This window comes from Callithrix jacchus, chromosome 16 (genome assembly GCF_049354715.1).
Source record: "Callithrix jacchus isolate 240 chromosome 16, calJac240_pri, whole genome shotgun sequence".
NCBI lineage: Eukaryota > Metazoa > Chordata > Mammalia > Primates > Cebidae > Callithrix > Callithrix jacchus.
Window position 1 is genome coordinate 23304927 of NC_133517.1, and position 24602 is coordinate 23329528.

At 40.0% G+C, this 24602-nt stretch overlaps 1 protein-coding gene across 1 annotated transcript in view; it reads right to left on the reverse strand.

Annotated features, from left to right (window-relative positions):
* Window positions 1–2012: 2012 nt before the first annotated feature.
* The window catches only part of CPA6 (carboxypeptidase A6), a 306670-nt gene continuing 284080 nt past the window's right edge, over window positions 2013–24602 (reverse strand). The window contains exons 9-11 of the mRNA XM_002758970.5: window positions 13824–14026; window positions 7923–8007; window positions 2013–2643 (exon numbers count right to left, since the gene is read on the reverse strand). Coding sequence (XP_002759016.1) covers window positions 2456–2643; window positions 7923–8007; window positions 13824–14026 — 476 coding nt within the window. The 3' untranslated portion in view covers window positions 2013–2455. The remainder of the gene's footprint in view (window positions 2644–7922; window positions 8008–13823; window positions 14027–24602) is intronic.

Below are 24602 nucleotides of genomic sequence, written 5' to 3' on the forward strand. Positions count from 1 at the left end.
ATTGACTCCTTCTATGGAAGAGGAGGATTTACTCTCCTATACCTCCTCTTCTTGCATACATTTTACTTCCTCCTATCCTTCTATTTATATCACAGTTTTTGGTAAAATCAATATCTAGGGCTAATATTATGATTATGTAAGTATTACTTCTAGCTAAGTCACATAGTATATCATGATTCTGTTTCTTCTCTTGTATAACTCATTGTTTCCACTAGTTAATAAATACTTTTTTTATTTGCTTGGTTTTGTGCGCTTTTATTACTAATTTGTATTATGGTTTTCTAATGTAAGTAAAAATGACCTCTGAACATATTTAAGTGTTCAATTTGTTGCATATTTATCTTGGGGAACTTCATCCGAAGTCTTCAGTGCTCCTCTTCCTACTCCAAGTTAGTTGTTCTGTAGGTTTGACATATAGGGGACTTTTCCCTTCACCACGATCTTCATATTTTTTTAAAATTAGTTTCCCTGCATTTCTAAATCCTTTGTCTTTCTCTTGGTATACTCCCTCACTTTGGTAGTGCACATCCTCTAGGGTTTTCCTACGAAAGGTAAATAATTTAGGGTCTCACTTCTATGAAAATGTTGAGATTCTTCCCTTACATTTCATTGACAATTTTGCAAGGTTTAGATTTTTTTTGGTATCATTTTCCCTCAAAAACTAAGGCATTTCTCCAGTGCCTTGTGGCAGTAATGGTGCTGTTGAGCAGCTGCAGGCTACTCTAGTCCTCATTCTTTTGTCTATGTCCCCCACCCCTCAACACCCCAGAAGTTTTTAGGCTCATCTCTTTATCCTGGTGTTCATGATATGCTTTGGTCAGGGAAATCCTCTAAGAGGATTTGTATTTGCTTGTAACAAATGCTTGGGGGGTATTGCCAGTCTGGGATTAAACTGAATTAAATTCTTGGCTCGAGGTTTATCAGACATTTAGATAGTCTGCTTTTGGACCACAAACTCGTGTGAGGGCTGCCTCATGGTTCCAAATTCTCAGTGGCAATTTCTCTTCTCTCCACACTTGCCCAAATTTGAAATTGTCAATTTTTCTTGTGGCCCATTAAAAGGACTATGGAGGCTTATTTCTAATTTACCCTTGCACTGAGGTATCATTCTTTGGAATCCCAGAATTCTGGTAGAAGGAGAATCTATTAGACTTCTCAACTTGCAGTAGCCCTGGGCTTTGCTCTCTGGCCCCATTCCTCAAAATGCTGTGAAAATGAAACCCCACATTCAGCTGGTTTGACAAATACTCTCAGGATAACAGTAGTCCACTTATCTTTCTAGATTTCTTCACTCAATGCCTGGCTGGCCTGGATTTCCTTTTTTGTCTGATAACTTTAAGATTATTTTAAAAAATTATTCATACATACATATTTTCCTTTTTTTTTTCGAGACAGGGTCTCACTCTGTTGCCCGGGCTGGAATGCAGTGGTGCGATCATGGCTCACTGCAGCCTCAACCTCCCCAGGCTCAAGTGACTCACCCACCTCAGCCGCCCAGGTAGCTAGGAATGCAGGCATGTGCCTGACTAAACTTTTTTTTCTTCTATAGCATGTAGTGATAGAGTTTCACCATGTTGCCCAGGCTGGTCTCAAACTCCTAGGTTCAAGTGATCTGCCCACCTTGGCTTCCCAGTGTTGAGATCACAGGTGTGAGCCACTGTAGCCAGCCTAAAATATGATATTTTGCTTAGAAGTTTTAGTTATTTCCAGCAGTTCAGATACCTACCCTGTCATTGCTTTGGAAATGGAAGTCTATGATTTTAAATATATTTCTAAGCCTCAATTTCCTCATTTGAAAAATGAGGATGATAGTTTATACCTCATGGTATTGTGGGGAATAAGTGAGATGATTAGTGTAAATCTCTTAATTCTAATTGCCTGCACTTCAATTAATGTTTACTTATTTGTTTTCAAGTGGCATTCTCAGAGTCTAAACATAAGTTGCTCTATCTTGCTATATTTTTATTTGTATATGGCATACCTAATACCAGGAAATGAAGATGTAAATAATCTAAGATTCTAATAAATTTTGTTTATTAAGAAACATAGTTGGTTCTTTCCATTTCAAAATTTTCCATTTTCAACGAGAACCAAGTAATTAAACATCATTACTAGCCTAGATCTTAACTGAGAACATGAGATTTATTGAAGGGGAATCCTCAATTAATTTGTACATTTCTTGGGAAATGAAAAATTTGCAAACATTCCCTCCCACCATAATCAAATAAAACTCTAAGTGGATAGAAAATGGATGATTTTTCTTATAATAAACTAGGCTATGACCTAATTTTTACTGTTTTCTATTGCCACAAAGTCAAATTGCATGGGATTTTTTTTAAGTCCATAGATATGTTTACTCTAAGCAGTTGCCCTTCTCTTTGAGAACAGTGTCCATTCAGGGCCAAGTAGGCCTTGCTTAGAATCCCATGTCAGTTGACCTGAGCCTTGGGCTGTCTCAGGGACACTTCTTTAGGAGGTGCATTGTGATATTTTTCACAGCCAGCATAGTTTCTGTACAGGTGGGTTTGATGAGCATCTCTGGGAGTAAAAATCCAAAATACCCAGTGTCACGTAGTTCGAAAGCAAATGCATAAGGTATTCCATTTTTGTAGGCCCAATCCATTGAGCTACCCGAGCTCACATCTAAAAGTTAAAACAAAACAAAACAAAAGATCAGCCTCACTAAAGAGTTGGTATAATTTTCTAAATGTATATACTGTATAGTATCTGCTTATTAAGCTTTACTAAATCCTTCCAAGTAAATGCTGTTTCAATAAGAATGATTTAACAGGAGTTCCTTGGCATCTGGTTAAAGGAACTTATAAATCATATCTGGATCCATCTTTAAGGATCTAGTCTACGTGTGAATGCCTTGCCAGCATGATGACCTCAAAATTTCTCAAACTCAATTCCAAAAACGTTTATGTTCATCCCTACTTTATTCACCTATAAACAACCTATACTGGGAACTTTTTGTTTTTAGCTATCACTCAGTTCTTATCCACTTCTGGCGTCTAGAATATTAAAATTGTGTTCCCAGAAACCTCCTTTGTGTGTGTGTGTGTGTGTGTGTGTGTGTGTGTGTGATGGAGTCTCACACTGTCACTTAGGCTGGAGTGCAGTGGCATGATCTTGGCTCACTGCAACCTCTGCCTCCTGGGTTCAAGTGATTCTTCTGCCTCAGCTTCCCAAGTAGCTGGGATTACAGGCTCGCACCACCACACCAGCTAATTTTTGTATTTGTAGTAGAGATGGGGTTTTAACCATGTTGACTAGGTTGGTCTTGAACTCTTGGGCTCAAGTGAGCCTCCCTCCTTGACCTCCCAAAGTGCTGGGATTACAGGCATGAGCCACTGTGCCTGGCCCCAGAAAACCTGCTTATTTCTTCTGCCTCCTTTTGTTTCCACTCCAGCTTAACCTATTCTATGCCTTTACTTAGATTTGTACTTTCCATATTTGTCCCTGTTTTCTTATAGCTTCATTTGATTCTCTAGTTGGCTTTGGTCAATTATTTCATTGAATTTCTCTCCAGACCCTCAACATGCCTCATTCCTGTGCTTCTTCTGCTTTTGTTTGGCTCATCCTCAATCCCTGGCCCAGTTTCTCTCCTTCCACTAGGTGAGGGAGCTAGAGAAAGTCATTGCTGAGTAGAGATCCTAGAAAGTCACACTACCTCATCACCGAAGTCTTTTTCTGCCTCCATGCTGCTCTAGGCTCCTTTTCTAGTCCTTTACTTACTGAACCTTTCCCATTCTCTTCTCATCTTCACTTTACACTGTCCCCCCTACTCTAGCTCAAGGGTCCCTGATCCCTAAGCCACAGTCCAGTACTGGTATGATCTATAAGTTCTAGGCACCAGTACCAGTCTGTGGCCTGTTAGGATCTGGCCTGCATAGTAGGAGGTGAGTGATTGGTGAGCCAGTGAAGCTTCATCTGTATTTACAGCCACTCCCTATCACTTGCATTACCGCCTGAGCTCCACCTCCTGCCAGAGAGTGGCACATTTGATTCTCATAGGAGCATGAATATGTGAGGGATCTAGGTTGTGCATTCCTTATGAGAATCTTATGCCTGATGATCTGTCAGTGTCTCCTATCACCTCTAGATGGGATCGTCTAGTTGCAGGAAAACAAGCTCAGGGCTCCCAATGAAGCTGTATTATGGTGAATTGTATAATTATTTCATTACATATTACAATGCAAAGTGTGCAACAAAGGTAATGCACTTGAGTCATCCCAAAACCATCCCTCCCCCACTCCACCCTGTCCATGGAATAATTGTCTTCCATGAAACCGGTCCCTGGTGCCAAAAAGGTTGAGGACCACTAGATGATTGCCCCACTGCCTCCTCCACTGACATTACATACAGCTCTCTGACTTTCCCCCGTTGAGCTCAGAGGAAGAAATGCCCCCGGTCTTTTACATGTGTCACCTCTTGATACTGTTGGTTACTATCTTCCCTGGTCATGGAAGGCCCTGCTCCCTGACCTTATTTTACTAGTTATGCATCTGCATTGGCAAAAGTACTCAAGGACCTCTTTCCTATAGTGCATCCGTCACATTATCCTGCCATATGCCCTTGGTTACCCTCTTCTTTTGCTTTAGAACCTAAAGGAGAATCTATATATACTATGTTTACATCCTCAATCACTTTCAATCTGGCTGTTGCCTCTACCCGTGTACTGAACTTTCTTTTTGAAGGTTACCAATGACTGCAGGCCTAGCCTCTTTTTCTGTTTTTCCTTTTCCCCTCAGATCCCACTTTCAATGTCTCCACAGCCTTTAACACAGCTGACAAGCCCTCTGGCTACTCTCTCCTTCTGGCTCCTGTGACCTCACACTCCAGCTTTTCAATAGAGTTGAAAGCAGGGAAGTAGAGGCAGCCTGCAGCCTGCTCTATCTGATTCCTGCACATACTTGGTGACTTCTCTGTGCTTCAGCCTCCCTTTTTGAAAAAGAAAGATGATAATACAGTACCTGCATAGCATAGGGTTGTTGGGAAAATGAAATAAAGTAATAAATCACTTGAAAATACTCAAGATATATTAACTGTTATTATTTTGCCTCTTTATACCCCCAAGTGCATATATAGTTTTTATTCTAACAGGCTTTTAATAAATCATTCATTAAATGAGTAAATGTTTCATGGAAAAATATTTGTATACATTTTTCCTAAAATTTATATAATCCAACTTGAGATAATCTTATTATTATTATTTCAAAGCATGGTCATTTACTCAAAAAAGTATCACTTTTATGGTATTTTTCCTAGGACAAATAAGAGATGGAATTATTATTATAATTTTTTCTTGAGATGGAGTCTTCTTTGTCACCCAGACTGGAGTGCAGTGGTACGATCTTGGCTCACTGCAACATCTGCCTCCCTGGTTCAAGCGATTCTCCTGCTCAGCCAACTGAGTAGCTGGAATTACAGGTGTGCACCAGTAATTTTTATATAAAATTTTTTATATAAAAATATAAATTAAAAAAATTTTTTAATAAAGATGGGGTTTCACTATGTTGGTCAGGCTGGTCTTGAACTTCTGACCTCAGATGATCTGCCCATCTCAGCCTCCCAAAGTGCTGAGATTACAGGCGTGAGCTGCTGAGCCAGGCCACAGATGGGATTATTATGTAAAATGACAATTAAAATGACTCTGCTGTTTCTCAGATTCCCTTTGCTTTAGTTAAGGTCAGAAAATAGGCTGTGGCTTCAGTGTCCCTCTAGTAGGGTACATTGGAACTACAAATATTATTCACAGTAGCCAAGTCAGAGACAATATGTGCCAACAGTTACATCACAGTGATGTGACAGCCTCATTTCTTTTTCTTTTTTTTGAAATGGAGTCTTGTTCTGTCACCCAGGCTGGAGCACGATGGTGCGATCTTGGCTCACTGCAACCTCTGCCCCCAGGGTTCAAGAGATTATCTTGCCTCAGCCTCCCAAGTAGCTGGGATTACAGGTGTCCTCACTACCACACCCAGCTAATTTTTGTCTTTTTCGTAGAGAAGGGGTTTCACCATTTTGGCCAGGCTGGCTTTTGAACTCCTGACCTCAGATGATCCACCCACCTTGGCTTCCCAAAGTGCTACGATTACAGGCGTGAGCCACCACAGCCAGTCAACACCCTCATTTCTATGGTAATAGATTGTTCTCAGTAAATATAACACTCTGGCTGTGCCTCTATATGAAGCTGAAAAGGTGAACGGTTAGTAAGATTTAAAAAAATTAATGTTTAAAAATTGTTAATATATATATTATGTTGGTATCAATTGGTAATATGAGTTTTTAAGTACAATTTTTGTCCCTTTCAGGGTGAGCCCTGAAAAACAGTTTTAAAAAGGTCAGTGTGAGGCCCATGATCACGGACTTTGAAAAAAACAAACAAAACGATTCATATTGCTGACATTCTCATTATTAGAATAAACGTATTTGTCAATGTTAATTGACAAACCAAGTCTTTGTTCTGAAGGCTGAAGAAAATGAGTGGTAAAACATTAGGAATCCAGTGATAGGTAGATTAAAGAAGTCAAGAAGAACTTTGCTACTTCACTCAGAAGCATAATCAGATGTCACCACCTATACATATACATAGAATATGTGTGTGTTTACCTTCACTTGCATATGCAGGCATTCATATATACATGCCTTCTTACTAAAATTTTCCAAGTAATATAGTGAATAAATTTGAGAGTTTAAGAGACCCTGAATCCAATTATCATTACAGTTGTGAAAACTGAAGCTCAGGATTAATAAATATATTGGCCTGGTTGACACACCTGGTAGAATTAGGACTAGAATGCACATATTATGATTCTTTGTGTAAGTTCTTTCCATAAACCCAGTTGGAAGGACATGCCGTCCTCAAATAAGCCAGAGTGGTATATTAATTATTTTGAGTTGAAAACATTGGAGATTGTAGTTTCAGAAAGGGTGAGCTGAGGTGTTTCTTTCTGCATGCAGCAAATAGTAAAGATTCCTCTAGGAGAGGTAGTCTCACAATAAGAAGGCTGAGAAAAGAGCCCTTTTTCATCAGAGACTTGGAATTCAAGGCTGTGCTGACCCTAAATATACTCAAAAAAGTAACCCTTATCATCCATTGGTTTTATATACCTCCTATTTATTTCCTAGTAACTCCCCTAGAAAATTTACTTTCCTTAGCCAGAGTTTTTTTGTCCTGTTATTTATTCTCAAATTTATCGTTCTTTGTCCAAAATGTATAAAATCATCTTGCTTTGGCCACTTCTTTGGACTTCACTCTGTTATGAAGATCCCCATGTACACAAAGAATTAATAAAATGTGTATACTTTTCTCTTGTTTAACCTTCTTGGTGTCAAATTGGTTTCCAGATCCAGCTGAAGAGCCTACTTAGAGTTAAAGATGGGAGGTGAGGGGGTTTGGAAGTGATCTCTGGTTCTGCTATACATTTTTCTCCAAGTAAAAAAAGAAATATTTTTAAATCACCTTTTAAGGGATAATTCAATGGAAGGTGCTATATAAGAAACAGCATTTCATAACAAGAACGGTGGACGAAGGGAATAAAAGAGAAGCTGGTGCAGGGCTGAAATATTTACTTCATTATCTTCCCACGGCCTGTTTCCACCCCTGTAGTAGTTAGTGTTGCTTAAGGAGCCCATTTTGGTATGTTCCTGTCATAAGATCTCAGTTCAGCTTGTAGTCATTACTGCATTATCATTATCAAGCACATTCTCTGCTTGAATTTGTTTAAATGGGTACAGTGATTTCTGTCAAGCTGTATAAAACTAATCAAATATGAAGTCCTTCTATTTTCTTCAGCTAATTTGATCGTCAAAAATTTCACTTTAGGGAGAACACACTTTCTCCTTTCTAAAAGGAAGTCATGATACAGGATATTGGTTCAAGAGAGAGGATTCTAACACAATGTACGCAGGAAACTTACACAATGTTGTGGAGGCTGGTCCGTATCTGTATTGGACCCCGTATACTGACTGAAGTGCATTCACAGCTTTATAAGCTGCAGATTCCTATGAGGGAAAATGGAGAAATTTTACATATTGTTGCATTGAAACTTTTAGATACACTGCTACGTTGTTTGAGCCTTATCGTCATCAACAAGATGGGCTCACTGGTTAAGATCTATATTCACTAATAATATTATATTACTCTCATGTCACACACTACATTTTGCAACATGTTTTAGAACACATCATTTCATTTATCTCACAAAAAACCAGGGATCAATAATGTTTTCATTTTACAGATGAGAGAAGGAAGGCTCAGCAAGGTTAAATGGGTATGCAGTGTGGTTGAGCTAAGTTCTCACATTTTCTGAGGCTGACTTAGTGTTCTATTCCCTTCACTTTAGTTCAGGGACACCTATTTCTATAAGTTACAAAATGTTGGCAGGGCAGGGACCACTTCAGTCTTAGTCATAGCGCACAACCAGTACTTAGCAATATGCCTGTATACAACAGATGCTTGATCAATATTTCATGTATCAATGTTGAATAAGCATAAATCTGAAAGCGTATTAAGATAATCACATTGATTCTTAAGTATATATGTCACTGGGTATGTACAAGGTATTTAGAACACATCTGAATCATTAAAAAACCCCTTAATTCATTAAGAATGATTTTTCTTATGCTATGTGCTTATCCTCACTGGGAATGGAAATAACAGTCAGAATGCTATGACTTCTAAGGTTACATATGCCTCCCCCATAACTTAGGTACTGCTAAGATCAAGAAAGTCTAAGGTAGAACTTTTCCTAACAATGCCAAAAATTAGGAAAAATATTCAACACAATCGAAATACTAAAAGATGGATATTCTAACATGAACTAGAATGATACTCATTATCTTTTAAATATGGTATAAAAACACTGGTTTCCACAAGGAGTTAGAGAAGCATTATATGACAAGTGAGAGGAAAAGAAGTATGTTGAAACCAGAATACGACTCTCCCATTTCAATTTGCTTATGAATAATTTAATACTTAAATTGAAGCACTCTGGACAACATGGAGGTGTGTGCTGGACTGAGCTTCAGGTTGCTGTCCTCATTCAGCTCAGAAATGCATTAGGCAGTATTTGCAGCAAATGCCACCATTTGTGGTTATATTCAGGGACCAGCCTCCAGAAGCTGGCAGACTATTTACTACTGATCTCACTGATGATGACATTCTTCTCATGGAAGCCAACAGAAAAGGACTATAAACACTGTAATGAAATATTTTTATGGAGATTGTGCTAAGATTTTTAACATCTTCTCCAATGGTCTCAGCAATATTCCATGGCAAGGGCAGATATTTCTACATTTAGAAGATTATTGCATTCTGCTAGTGAGGAAACTTTGCTTCTTATTATTTAAACTGACTAAACCCAAAGAAGAAAAAAAAGATAATCACTTTGTCTGTTTACACAAAGGAGATGCACAGTTTTAGCCTTTTGAGCTCACTGCACTCTGCCACTTGGGTACTGGTGCATGTTGACTAGGGTTTAGATATATCTCCACAAAAATAAAAACTTTATCATTTTTTTCCAAGAATTATTTTCCAGGTGTCCACAGCTAGATACCTATTTAAAATGACTGACTTAAGCGATCCCTCCTTTCTTCACTGTATCCTGTTCCCAATTGTCCAAAAAGACCTAGGCATCAGTTACTGGTCTTCAGCTAAGTAAATGGTATATATATATATATATTTACTTACTTATTTATTTGTTTGTTTGTTTGTTTGATGGAGTTTTGCCTTTGTTGCCCAGGCTGGAGTGCAATGATGTGATCTCGGCTCACTGCAACCTCCACCTACCAGGTTCAAGTGATACTCCTGCCTCAGCCTCCCAAGTAGCTGGGATTACAGGCACCTGTCACCACCCAAGGTTAATTTTTGTATTTTTAGTAGAAATGTGATTTCACCATGTTGGCCTGGCTGGTCTCAAACATCTGGCCTCAGGTGATCTGCCTGCCTTGGCCTCCCAAAATAGTATATATTTTAATTTAAATATTTCCATATTTAAAGCAACTTAATGACTTAAAAATGTTGCCAGAAATACTGAATCTTACCTATTGATGGAATGCTTTTAAACAATTTTAATCAAATTTAATGGATTCTGCTTAACATTCAGGTATTGTCTAGTTTCTGAGAATTGTAATCATGATTTTAGTAAGCAAACTTATCCTTAACTCTCTCCAGGATTTCTCAACGATGGCACTGTTGACATCTTGGACTGAATAATTTTTTTGCTTTGGGTTCTAACCTGTGCACTGTAGGGTGTTTAGCAGCATCCTTGGCCTATACCCGCTACATGCCAGCAGCATCCCCCAACCCTGTTGTGCCAATCAAAAATGTCTATAAACATTGCCAAATGTCCACAGAGAGGCAAATTCATCCTTGTTGTTTTTTTGCCTTCGAGATAGGGTCTCACTCTGTCACCCAGGCTGGAGTACAGTAGCGTAACCTTAGTTTACTATAACCTCTGCCTTCTGGGTTCAAGCAATCCTCTCACCTCTGCCTCCTGAGTTTCTAGGATTACAGGTATGCACCACTATGCCTGGCTAATTTTTAAAAAAAATAGTGTAGAGATGAGGTCTCACTATATTACCCAGGCTGGTCTCAAACTCCTGGGCTCAAGCAATCCTCCAGCCTGGGCCTCCCAAAGTGCTGGGGTCACAGGCACTAATGATCTATTTTATGCCACATCTTCTAATCTAAGACAAAGGAAAACAGCTTAACTCCAGGTGGGAAGATAAATTTAAAATACAAAGAACATTCTCATGTAACAATTTTTATTTTTTTTTTAATTAAAATTTGTTTTTTTTGACAGGGTTTCACCATGTTGGCCAGGCTAGTCTTGAATTCCTGACCTCAGGTGGTCATTCCACCTCGGCCTACCAAAGTGCTGGGATTACAGCTGTGAGCGACCGTGCCCAGACTTTTTTTTTTTTTTTTTTTTTTTGACGGAGTCTTACTCTGTCTCCTACGCTGGAATGCTGTGGCAGGATCTTAGCTCACTGCAACCTTGGACTCCTAGGTTCTAGTGATTCTCCTGCCTCAGCCTCCCGAGTAGCTGGGGCTACAAGTGTGTGCCACCACGACTGGCTAATTTTTGTACTTTTAGCAGAGATGGGGCTTCACCATGTTGCCCAGGCTGCTCTTGAACTCCTGGCGGCTTGGCCTTCCAAAGTGCTGAGATTACAGGCATGAGCCACTGTGCCTGGCCCTCATGTGATAATTTGACCCACAGAGCAGCTAAATAGCAGTGTAGAATATAATTATCACCTTTATAATATTTCCGAAAAGGGGGAATTTGCTCAGAATTCTTGTAATGCCAAGAACAAAATTCTCTTTTTGAACAGAATAAAAGGCTTCCCCAGGTCCTCCACTGGCTTCTTCATGTTTCCCATTTCTCCCAAGTCTTAGACATCTAGATTAGAAATTCCTAAAACCCAAGCAATCGGTGTGGTATTTGGTGTTTAAGGTGTAGGGGAAAAGGGAATGATTCTCTTTAATACATTTTTAAATTCAAGTATAACATTGGGGTATAATTAAAAAATAAATATTTGGTCCTTGTCCCTTGTTCTTGGCACACAGTTTCTAAAAACTCCTGGATTCTCCAGAGTGCTAAGTATCTTTTGGACGGTAATGAGATGTCTTGTGGCTGGAGACCCCTAGGTCTCTTTAGGGGCAGAAAGACCAAACTTTGTAATTAAAGAGTTGAAACTTTTAGGCCCGTCCTTCGCCCTCTGAGGAGGAGAGAGGTGCCAGAGATTGAGTCCAAACTCCAATGGTTTTTGATGTAATCAATTAGACCTATGTAATGAAATCTCTATAAATACCCCTAACCAGCGGGGTTTGGAGTGTTTGGGTTAATGAGCACTGGATGTGCTGGGAGACTGATGCACCCAGAGAAGGCACGGAAGTCCTGAGCCCCTTCCCCGATACCTTGCCTTATGCATCTCTTCCATTCGGTGTGTTCCTGAGTTGTGTGATTAATTGACTGATAAGACAGGATCTCAGTCTGTCTCCCTGGCTGCAGGGCAGTGGCATGAACATGACTAACTATAGCCCTGACCTCCTGAGCTCAAATGATCCTCCTGCTCCAGCCTGCTGAGTAGCTGGAACCACAGGTGCTTGCCACCACCACGTCTGGCTAATTAAAAATTTTTTTTTGTAGAGATGGGTGTCTCTCCATGTTGGACAGACTGGTCTCAAGCATCTGGGCTCAAATGATCTGGCCAGGTATGGTGGCTCACACCTGTAATCCCAGCACTTTGGGAGGCCTAGGCAGGTGGATCATGGGGTCAAGAGATTGAGACCATCCTGGCCAACATGGTGAAACCTTGTCTCTACTAATAATCCAAAATTTAGCCAGGCACAGTGGCGGGTGCCTGTAATCCCAGCTACTTGGGAGGCTGAGGCAGGAGAATCCCTGCCTCAGGGAGGTGGAGGTTGCAGTGAGCTGAGATTGCGCCACTACACTTTAGCATGGGGGACAGAGCAAGACTCTGTCTCAAAAACAAAACAAAACTGATCCATCTGCCTGGGCCTCCCAAAGTGCTGGGATTACAGGAGGGAGCCTCTGTATCCAGTCAGTTGTGTCTCTTAAATAAACAGGTAATAGTATATAAAGATCTTTCCTGAGCTCTGTGAGTCATTTTAGTGAATTATCAAACCAGAGGTGAGCTGGCAGGAACCTGCAACTCTGTAGCCGAGTCAGACAGGAATGTGGTTAACTTGGGAACCTCCTACTTGCTCCTGGTGTTTGAAGTGAGGACAGTCATGTGGGACTGAGTCCTTAAAACTGTGGAGTCTGATGCTAACTCTGGGTAGTCAGTGACCAAATGGAATTAATTGTTGGATACCCAAGAGGTGTTACAGAAATGGTGCTGAAAAAAGACATCACACATTTGGTGTCAGGAGGCCAAAAAAGCCTTAAAACATACACATAGAAGAGTACACCATTTTGAGTTGATAGCACAACAAATGGTCACAAATTGAGCACATTCATGGAACTATCATCCAGGTCAAGGAATAGAACTACAGCAGCAACCCAATCTCCTTCCAATTGCTGCACCCTCTCCCTTTTCCCCAAAGGTAAGTGCCAACTGACTTCTAGAACTGTATATTAAGTTTTTCTTGGTTTTTGAACTTTATAGACTTTTAGATGTTATAGGCTCTGAAATGACTCACTTTGTTATGAATTATGTCCTATAGTGGATAGCTTGCTGGGTTTCTGATAGAAAGTAAGTCTGCTTTTCCATTTTGAAGTAATCTTATGCCTGAAAGTCTGTTCATCCTTAGTACTAACTTGTCAGATACATACCCAATGCAAATAGCACTTATAAATTAAAATTTGCTTTTAATTAATGAGTCAATCTATAATTTATGAACAATCATTTACTCAATAAAGTTAATTACAGCCTTGCATACATGACCAAAGTTGTGATACTAATCAAATCTACCATGACCTTTTCTGTGTAACCTGTGGTAAGAGTGTAAATAGGTTTGAAATGATCGTATTTGAGAAGCAGCACTGTGGTTAGGAGAAACAACTATGGAGCTAGACTTGGGGCTGAATCCTGGCTATGAGACTTAGTAGTTGTGTGTTCTCCATCTAATTACTTAATCCCTCTGGGTCTCAATTTCTAGTTTCGTCATCTGTGAAGTGGGGATAATAAAAGCTGCCTCATGTGATTGTTATGAAGAATAAATAAACACACATAAAATACTTAAGATAAACACAAACACGTGTTCGCCATTATCATTAGTACTTAGAACCATCTTAGCTTTAGAAAAGTAGCAGGAAGCCTGACACACACACGCAGGGTCAAATACTTACCACGCAGCTAAAATTGGGAATTGTTGCATATTTGTAAGAATAGGGATACAGCAACATCTGAGCATATGCGTGAAAGGAGAGATAAGCCCTAATATGCTTTCTGTGTTTTCGCAGGAAGTTAGCTACGGCCTTCACTTCTGGCTCAGATTCTGGAAAAGGACCACAATATGTATCATCACAGGGGTGCATAGAAGCTCCTTCATCTGCAAATCAGAAAAGAAAATGGGGTGAGAAAGTGGGCAGGGGGGAAAAAGAAACAAGAAACACAAATCAGCACTGTTAAGCTGTGATTTTTCTTTTACTTCTGCAAACATATGGTATTATTAAGCAGTTCATCTAACTTCTCATTTATGGAAATCAATACAAAAGTCCCAAGGTAATTCAAGTTCCCATGCACAATAGGAGGGCCTGAATGGAAACCAGGTACTGATTTTGCAACTCAACCTGTACAAACTACTCTAAAGAAACTGATCAGCTGTCAGTTGTAGCTGCACCTAGCAGCTAGAACAATAGTACAGCAAGTGTTCAACAAATACTTGCTGAATAAGTCAATGTCAGATAGGAAGAAAAGGCTCAACATACATAAAGATATCTATAAGATACAAATATAGCTATATCGAGAACATAAAGGCAGGCCAGAAATAATTTCACAGAACATGTTAAACCAATTTCTATGATATTTTTGAAACAGCACCATCCAAACTAGTTTTGTAAAACCAAGAGGCTTTTCTAGTTGTCTTGGGGATCTGTTAGAGTTTAGTTATGATATCTTCAAAACAAAATTTTAATAACTTTTGAATTAAAAATCAAATTATATAGGGTAGACTTATTAAGAGGTCTATGGAAGGAAGGAAGGAAAATAAGAATGACTATAACAATCCCAAGTATTATGGTTCTAAGAAACTTTGGAAATAATTACATTTTCCATAGTCATTTGCCATATGGGGCCATTAATGTCTTTCCCCACCTCTAGAAAATGAGAATTCTCTCCATAAACTAGCAGAAAATGCTTGGTGTTTCTGTGATGTAGTCTGATTCTACTAAACATGAAAAGATAGCTTAGTCAAATTGGACTAAATCTTGAGGACCATAAGTGTAGTTTATGCTGTAGGAAAGTCAAGAGTCAGGATGGGGAACTTACAGCAACCGGAGTTTCCCTCCTTTGAGTCTCATCCTGGATATGCCTTAGAAGCAAGTGGGCTATAGATGGAACTCAGAATGTAATATGAAAACTATAGCTGATACTCTGAAGGGAATGGAAAAGCTAAAGACAGATCTGTGGAATCTGGAAAGCCTGGAAAGGCAAGATCACAAACCAAACAACTAATTCTGGAGGGAGCAGAACTAATGAGCCAGAGAAAACAAGAATTTACAATAATCCTAATAAATGTGCTCAAGGGCATGTAGGAGGGCACTGAAAACAAATAGGGACAAGGAGTTATTAAAAAGGGCCAATCAGATATAGTAGAAACAAACAACTTAATTCAGGGTTGAATGAATACAGTTGATGAATGAATTCATAAGATGGAGAGTGGTTTGAAACATTCCCAGAAGCCATTGGGAAAGGATAAAGAACAGGAAAAATGAGAGAAAAATGAAAGGGCATGAAAAATAAAATAAGCGTCAATATGTGATTAATGGGAGCCTTAGAAGGAAATAAAAAATAAAGTTAAATATTTAAAGAACTGCCAATTAAAATTTCTCCACAATGTGTATGTGTGCGTGTGTGTGTGTGTGTGTGTGTGTGTGATGGAGTCACTCTCTGTTGCTCAGGCTAGAGTGCAGTGGTAGGATCTCGGCTCACTGTGACTTCCACCTCTTGAGTTCAAGTGATTCTTCTGCCTCAGCTTCCTGAGTAGCTGGGATTACAGGCACCCTGCCACAACACCAGGCTAACTTTTGTATTTTTGGTAGAGACAGGGTTTCACCATATTGGCCAGGCTGGTCTTAAACTCCTGATCTCAAGTGATCTGCCTGTCTCAGCCTCCTAAAATGGTGGGATTACAGGCATTAGCCATCATGCTCAGTCAAAAATTTCTCCACAATTAAGAAAGATTGAACAGACTTATTGTGCACCAAACAAAAAGATAAAGGGGAAAATATCAACATTTTGACAAATTAAAGTAAAATTTAAGAAAAGAAAACAATTCTAGAGAGAAAAAGCAGGTCATTTAGAAAGGCACAAGAATTCCATTCACATTAGACTTTTCAACAGCAACTTTAGAGTAATATATCCAATGTATTTATTAAAAAGGAATTTTGAATCTAGGCTTCTATATCTAGCTGAATTCTCATTGCAATGTGAGAGTGAAAGAAAGATGTTCTCTAGCATCTAAAAGGTCTCAAAAGAATATACCATATACTGACATACTTTGAAAACACCCCAGAAGAAACTATTCCAAAAAAATGATGAGTAACTCTAGAGAGCCCACCTGATATAAGAATTGTAGGTTAGTAAGCAAATTAGTAACATCTGCTATCTAAATAAGCAATATCCAAAGGGGAGAAAGTATAATGGGCTAGGTATCAAATCCTAAGAGATAACAAATTGATGGGAAAATAAAGAGGTGGGGTGGGCAGTGAAGGCAAAAGCAAGCTAAATTGTTGGTCTATTTCAAAAAGGTCTATTTAATATTGATTAAATCTAGAAATTGATGGAAAAAAACAAACCTAAGTATGGGTCTTAAGTTAGGAATTACTACCAGAATAAGAAAAATAGAACACAAACTTCACAACTAATGGAAGTATCTTTGAACCATTTAATAGAAAGTAATAAAGAAGGAAAAAAGAAAAAAGCAGGGCCAGCTGCAATGGCTTACACCTGTAATCCCAGCACTTTTGGGAGGCCGAGGTTAGAGGATTGCTTGAGGCCAGGAGTTAGAGACCAGCTTGGGCAACATAGTGAGATCCCCATCACTGCAAAAAATGAAAAAATTAGCCAGGTATGGTGGCACACACCTGTAGTTCTAGCTACTTGAAAGGCAGAGGCAGGATCGCCTGAGCCCAGGAGTTTGAGGTTACAGTGAGTTGTGATGGTGCCATGCGACTCTAGTCTGGGTGACAGAGCAAGATCCTGTCTCTTAAAAGAGGTCGGGTGTGGTGGCTCATGCTTGTAATCCCAGCACTTTGGGAGGCTGAGGTGGGTGGATCACCTGAGGTCAGGAGTTGCCTGGCCAACATGGTGAAACTTCGTCTCTACTAAAAATACAAAAAAATTAGCGGGGTGTGGTGGTACATGCCTGTAGAACCTGGGAGGCGAAGGTTGCAGTGAGCTGAGATCATGTCCTTGCACTCCAGCCTGGGCTACAAGAGTGAGACTCTCAAAAAAAAAAGAAGAAAGAAATACTGGAAACAGAGAACATGAATATAGGAATTAAGATGGCAGAAATAAGTCTTAAGTAACAGTGATTATGAAGAATGCTAATAGATGAAACTCATTGATCAAATGACTGATTTTATTTATTTATTTATTTATTTATTAATTATCTCTAATCCTGCAGAAAATGACTGATTAAAAAAATTATTTTTACTAGAGATGAGGTCTTGCTAGGTTGCCCAGGTTGGTCTTGAACTCCTGAGCTCAAGCAATCCTTCCTCTTTGGCTTCCCAAAGTATTGGGATTACAGGCATGAGTCATAGTGCCTGGCCTGATGTTTTCATATAGAAAAATAAAGAAGATCCAGCAATATCATGTCTACAGAAAAAAAAATGTGGTGTAAGTAGATATAACAGATATCTACTTTTAGTATTGTGGCAGCCTTGGTATTTGTATTAGCTTCCTAAGGCTGCCATAACACATTACTACAAACTAAGTCACTTAAAATAACAAAAATTTATTCTTTTATAGTTCTTGAGGCTAAAAGTCTGAAATCAAGGTGTCAGCTGGGCTATCCACCTTCTGAATGCTCTGGGGAAGAATCCTTCCTTGCCTCTTCCTAGATTCTCGTAGTACTTGGCAATCCTTGGCATTTCTTGGTTTGTGGATGCATTCCAGCCATGTATCACTTAAAGAAAGACATAGTTCTAAGATCAGGTGTGGTGGCCCACACCTGTAATTCCAACTCTTTGGGAGGCTGAGGCGAGCTGATCACTTGAGGTCAGGAGTTGAGACCAGCCTGGCCAACATGGTGAAACTCTGTCTCTATTAAAAATACAAAAACTAGCTTGGTGTGGTGGCACACACCTGTAATCCCAGCTACTCGGGAGGCTGAGGCATGAGAATTGCTTGAACCCAGGGGGTGGAGGTTGCAATGAGCCAAGATTGTGCCACTGTACTCTAGCCTGGGTGACAGAGAGAGACACTATCTCAAAATAATAACAGTAAAAAATATCTTATGAGAAATACATCATTAGACAATTTCATCAGTAAGCAAACATCATAGAATGTACGAGAATCATGAGGTCAAGACATTGAGACCATCCTGGTCAACATGGTGAAACCCCATCTCTACTAAAAATACAAAAAATTAGCTGTGAATGGTGGTGCATGCCTGTAATTCCAGCTACTCAGGAGGCTGAGGCAGGAGAATTGCCTGAACCCAGGAGACGGAGGTTGCAGTGAGCCGAGATCATGCCATTGCACTCCAGCCTGGGTAACAAGAGTGAAACGCCGTCTCAAAAAAAAAAAAAAAAAAAAAGAATGTACTTATGCAAATGTAAATGTATAGCCCATTGCTCTAGGCTATAAACCTATACAGTATATCATTCTACTGAATATTATAGGCAATTATAACAAGATGATAAATATATGCATATCTAAATATGGAAAAAGGTATAGTAAAAATACAGTATTATAATCTTATTGGACCTCTGTCATATATGCAATCACTGTTGACTAAAACATTGTCATGTCGGGCGTGACTGTACTCCAGTCTCTTCTTATATGTTCACATGGCTTTTGGATAACTCACTGAATTTAACTAATTACTTCCACAAATACCCCTTTTCCAAATAAGGTCATATTCTAAGGTTTCAGTGGATATGAATTTGGGGGAAACACTATTCCACCACAGTTTTGAAAAATTATCCTACTGCAGAAAAACTAGATCCTGTATAGGATACATTCTCTAAGACATTGTTTATCTTGCAAGAAGTAGAGGAGTCTCCAAGACAAACAGATAAAAGATTAACTTAAAAAACAATAGTGTAATTCTACTCTTGGCAATATTACTTTTAAGAATATGTAGTAGAAAATAAGGTACTATTCACAATATCTATGAATTAAACTATTAAAGAATAGTTTAATGCTATTAGAAAGAAAATATTAAAACTCTACTAAAAGATCTTTAATTTCAGAACTGAATTGGAGAACTATACCATGTTCATGAATATGATGACTTGGTAGTATAAAGATACTCATTCTTCCCTATTTATTATTTTGTTCAATTCAATTTAGACAAAAATACCAGCAGCAGGATTTTGGGAGAAAACTCAACTAAAGAACTCTGAAAATTTTAAGGAAAAGTAAATAGCTAAGAAAATCTTGGAAAAGAAGAGCACAGAAGGGCTTATTCTACCAGGCATTAAAATAGGTATAATCATAGAAACAACATGATATAAAGTCAGAAATAAACTAGTAGACCAATGGAACAGAATCACTATGAAAATGATTGTTTAGTGAATGATATTGAGAAACCAGCACATAAAAATACAATGCAATGAAGTGGGCTTTGATTACATCTTACTTCATTGGGTTGGTCAACTTAGTTGACAGCAGCTTTTTTTTGAATGAAACATTTAAATAATTGTTTAATGATTTAAATAACAAAAACAAGACATGGGGCCAGGCAGGGTGGCTCACACCTGTAATCCCAGCACTTTGGGAGGCCAAGGCAGGCGGATCACGAGGTCAAGAGATCGAGACCATCCTGGCCAACATAGTAAAACCCTGTCTCTACTAAAAATACAAAAATTAGCTGGGTGTGGTGGTGCACGCCTGCAGGCTCAGCTACTCAGAAGGCTGAGGCAGGAGAATTGCTTGAATCTGAGAGGTGGAGGTTGCAGTGAGCCGAGATCACACCATTGCAGTACTGCCTGGTGCCTGGCTATGGAGCGAGACTCTGTCTTATTAAAAAAACAAACAAACAAACAAACAAAAACAAGACATGGTAAGGAGGAAAAAAACATAAGGGTTTGGTTGTTGTTAGGGACTTTCTCTAACCCTTTTCCTTCATATTATCCTTTGGCTGGACTTACAGAATGTGCAGATGGATATATAAAAGAGGTGCTCTTTAATAACTAAGTTTTTTGTTAAGATTATATGTTGAGTGAGCTGCGGGAGAAAAGGACCTTATGTATGTTTGGTCATATAAAATGAAGGTAGAATTAATTAAGAAGTTTTTAGTATTATAATCATAATTCCACCAAAAAGAGCAAGGAAATGTAAAAATACAAATGCATAAGACAACATAAGTCAGGCCATGTGTAACAATGTAATAATCAATATAAAGGGCTTATATTTTAAAATTACAAGCTGAAGAATTCAACTTAACAAAAATTTTTGAATACTTCTGTTCTAGACACTATGTTATGCACTGGGGATCAAATATGAGAAAGCCACAGACCCTGACTTGAGGAACATAAAGATTATGCTGAAAGACAAAGATAACAGAAAAAAATCAATATAATGTGGTAAATGCTGTGATATATTTAGAAGACAGGGCAAAGAGGCCGTCATCCTGTGCAAGTGTTGAGGAAAATCTTCTTAGAGGAGATAATGTCCCCTGGAAGAGACAAGTCTAGAGGGATAGATATGAGTTAGAAGACAATTTCAGGTAGTAAGAACAATTATCAACAATGGTAAAAAGGCAACAGACATTTGGTAGTAAGGTTCAAAATAAAATGTGAGTCAGAGAATTTTGGTGGATGTGCCTAGAGTGGTAATTAGGAAGTCGTTCATGGAACATCTTATATATTACGCAAAGGAGCTTATAGTGCCCTCTAGGCAGTGAAGAACCTCTGTGGTGCCCATAAAACACACTACTGAGACCTCCTGCTGCAGCGACGTAGTGACTGACAGCTCCATTTGCTACGCTCTAGATCCATCACTACATTCTCATCAAGCCTACACTTTCACCACAGTTGCTCCTCGCCAATTACTAATCATAGTAGAGGCACTAGTGCAGGCCCATTCTTGCCAGATGCAGGTATCCTTTACAAGGCAACTTTGGCTTGAGGCATCCCCATAGGCTTGCCAAAGCCTTTCTTGGAGCTGCACATTAGTCTGAGGCTCTTCCAGCCCCATCCTTCTTTCCCTTCTTTCATAGGTTTCTTATCTGCATCATGGCAAAAAGGCTGTCCTAGCCTATTCTTTTTTTTTTTTTTTTTGAGAGGGAGTCTTGCTCTGTTGCCCAGGTTGGAGTGCAGTGTAATGATCTTGGCTCACAGCAACTCCCACCTCCTGGGTTCAGGTGTGTCTCTTGCCTCAGACTCCTGAGTAGCTGAGATTACAGGAGTACACCACCATGCCTGGCTAATTTTGTATTTTTAGTAGAGACAGGGTTTCACCATGTTGGCCAGGCTGGTCTCCAACTCCTGACCTCAAGTGACCCACCCTCTTCAGCCTCCCAAAGTTCTGGGATTACAGGCATGAGCCACCACTCCTGGCCCATGTCCTAGCCTATTCTGGCTTCCTCTTCCTTTTTCTTCAAAGGCGTTTCCTTCAAATACATCTCTTGTCATCTAATCCTGAGTTGATGCCTGCTTCTTGGAGGTCTTGAGCTACCATCATGGTGAAGATTTTTTTTAATCACCACTTTATTGAGATATAATTTATATACGATAAATTCACCCTTTTAAAGTGGATAATTCAGTGGCTTTTAGTATATGTATTGAGCTGTGCAACCATCATCATTACCTAATTTTATAACATTTGTATCACTCCAAAAAGAAACCCCATATTTTTAGCAGTCAATTCACATTTCTCTTCCCCTCAGTCTCTTAACCATGAAGGATTTTAAGGCATGGTCAGATTTTAATTTTAGATTGATCTTGTAAAAGTTTATAGGATAGATTTGTAAGAGGCAAGTCTATAATCAGGGAGACCAAATCAAGATACAATTACAACAATCTGGGCCAGAGATATTGACAGCTGGAGTTAGGGCAGTGGTATTAGGAATAGTACCAAGGGGGTATATTAAAGAAATATTTGGGGACTGGGTACAGTGGCTCACACCTGTAATCCCCGCACTTTGGGAGGCTGAGGTGGGTGGATCATGAAGTTAGGAGATCAATACCATTCTAGTCAGTGTGGTGAAACTCTGTCTCTACTAAAAATACAAAAATTAGTTGAGCATAGTGGCACACATCTGTAATCCCAGCTACTCAGGAGGCTGAGGCAGGAGAATCCCTTGAACCCATAGGCAGAGGTTGCAGTGAGCCGAGATTGTGCCACTGCACTCCATCCTGGTCACAGAGCAAGACTGTGTTTAAGAAAAGAAAAAAAGAGGAGGACTCAAGATGGCGCTGTGAGAACAACCCAGGATTGGATCTCTTGTTGAATCCGCAAACGGTGAGTTGGAGCTGCATTTCCACACTGATCTTTGTTGCCCACAGAACGGGGAAACTCCCAAGTATAAAAAAGACACGGGACGCCAGGCAGTAGGTCTGCCTGGCGAAGCCGGCAGCCGGGGCGGCGGCGGCCGGCCCTACCCAGCAATCCCCACAGGGCGCGCTTGTCCGGGTGCCCTGTTGAACCGGCAACCTGAGACTTGAGAGGGCTGGACTTGAGACTGAATGAGACTTGGACAGTAGGCCAGCCCAGGGGATTGCAGGGACAGATCGTTTGCGTCACCCAGCGGGACAAACAAAACCGCGATTTCAAACTATCCTGAGCAGACAGTCCGAGACGCTCTGTGGGGGAGGGGCGTCCACCACTACCTAGGCAACCCGCCCCAACTGAGATACACGCCCACTGCTGACGCAGCCAGCCGTTGCCGAGGCAACCTGCCCCAACTGAGATACACGCCCACTGCTGATGCAGCCAGCCGTTGCTGAGGCAACACGCTACAACGAAGAGACTCCACCGCAGGGCATGGCGGAGACCACAGCAGAGCCTGCAGGAACAGGGCGAATCACACAACAGCAGGGCAGAGCCTCGGCAGCCAAACAGTGGCTAGTCTGCCTTCTAGCTGGGCAGGACACCTCATCGGACATCGAAAAATAAAGCCCGAACCCCCCAACACAGAGCATTTGAGAAAAAAAGGGTTTTTTTTAATGAGCTCTGTTGCAGCAGAATCAAACATAGCAGCCTAACAGCCCTGAATGAACAACAGAGCTCACAGCTCAGCAATTGAGCTCCAAAAAAGTACAGACTGTCTCCTCAAGCAGTTCCCTGACCCCTCTATATCCAAAAGACTGACATTTGGCAGGCATTATCCTGGGACAAAGATAGCAGAAAAAGAAACGGGTAGCATCCCTCACTGTGCCACAGCTGCTAGAGGTGCACCCCAGACAAGCAGGGCCTGGAGTGGACCACAGCAGTCGTACAGCGAAGGGGCTAGGCTGGTAGAAGGAAAACCAAGTAACAGAAATACTTCATCATCAACAATCTGGGTGTACACTCAGGGACCCAATCAAAAAGTCAGCAACTACGCAGACGACAAGCGGATAAACCCACAAAGATAGGAAGAAACCAGCGAAAAAAGGAGAAAAACACCCGAAACCAGAACACCTCGCCTCCTAGAAAGGACCAAAACTCCTCACCAGCAAGGGAGCAAAGCTGGACGGAGAATGACTGTGACGAAATGACGGAATTAGACTTCAGAAGGTGGATAATGAGAAACTTTTGTGAGCTAAAAGAACATGTACTAAATCAATGCAAAGAAACTAAGGAACTTAAAAAAAGATATGAGGAAATGATAACAAGAATGGATAACTTAGAGAGGAATATGAATGAATTAAAGGAGCTGAAAAACACAATACGAGAACTTCGCAAAGCATGCACAAGTTTCAATAGCCGAATTGACCAAGCAGAAGAAAGAATATCTGAAGTCGAAGACCAACTCAATGAAATAAAACGAGAAACCAAGATTAGAGAAAAAAGCACAAAAAGGAATGAACAAAGTCTCCAAGAAATGTGGGATTATGTGAAAAGACCTAATCTACGTTTGATAGGTTTACCAGAAGGGGACGAAGAGAATGAATCCAAGCAGGAAAATACTCTTCAGGACATCATCCAGGAAAACTTCCCCCACCTAGCAAGACAGGCCAACACTCAAATGCAGGAAATACAGAGAACACCACAAAGATATTCTGCAAGAAGAGCAACCCCAAGGTACATAATCGTCAGATTCAACAAGGTTGAAATAAAGGAGAAAATACTAAGGGCAGCCAGAGAGAAAGGTCGAGTTACCCACAAAGGGAAGCCCATCAGACTCACAGCAGATCTCTCGGCAGAAACACTACAAGCCAGAAGAGAGTGGGGGCCAATATTCAACATTCTTAAAGAAAAGAACTTTCAACCCAGAATTTCATATCCAGCCAAACTGAGCTTCAGAAGTGAAGGAAAAATAAAATCCTTTGCGAACAAGCAAGTACTCGGAGATTTTGTCACCACCAGGCCAGCTTTACAAGAGCTCCTAAGAGAGGCACTACACACAGAAAGGAACAATCAGTACCAGCCATTCCAAAGTCACACTAAAAGTTAAAGAGCATCAACATAATGAAGACTCTACAACAACTAACAGGCAAAACAGCCACTTAGCATCAAAATGGCAGTATCAAATTCACACATAACAATATTAACCCTAAATGTAAATGGACTAAATGCACCAATCAAAA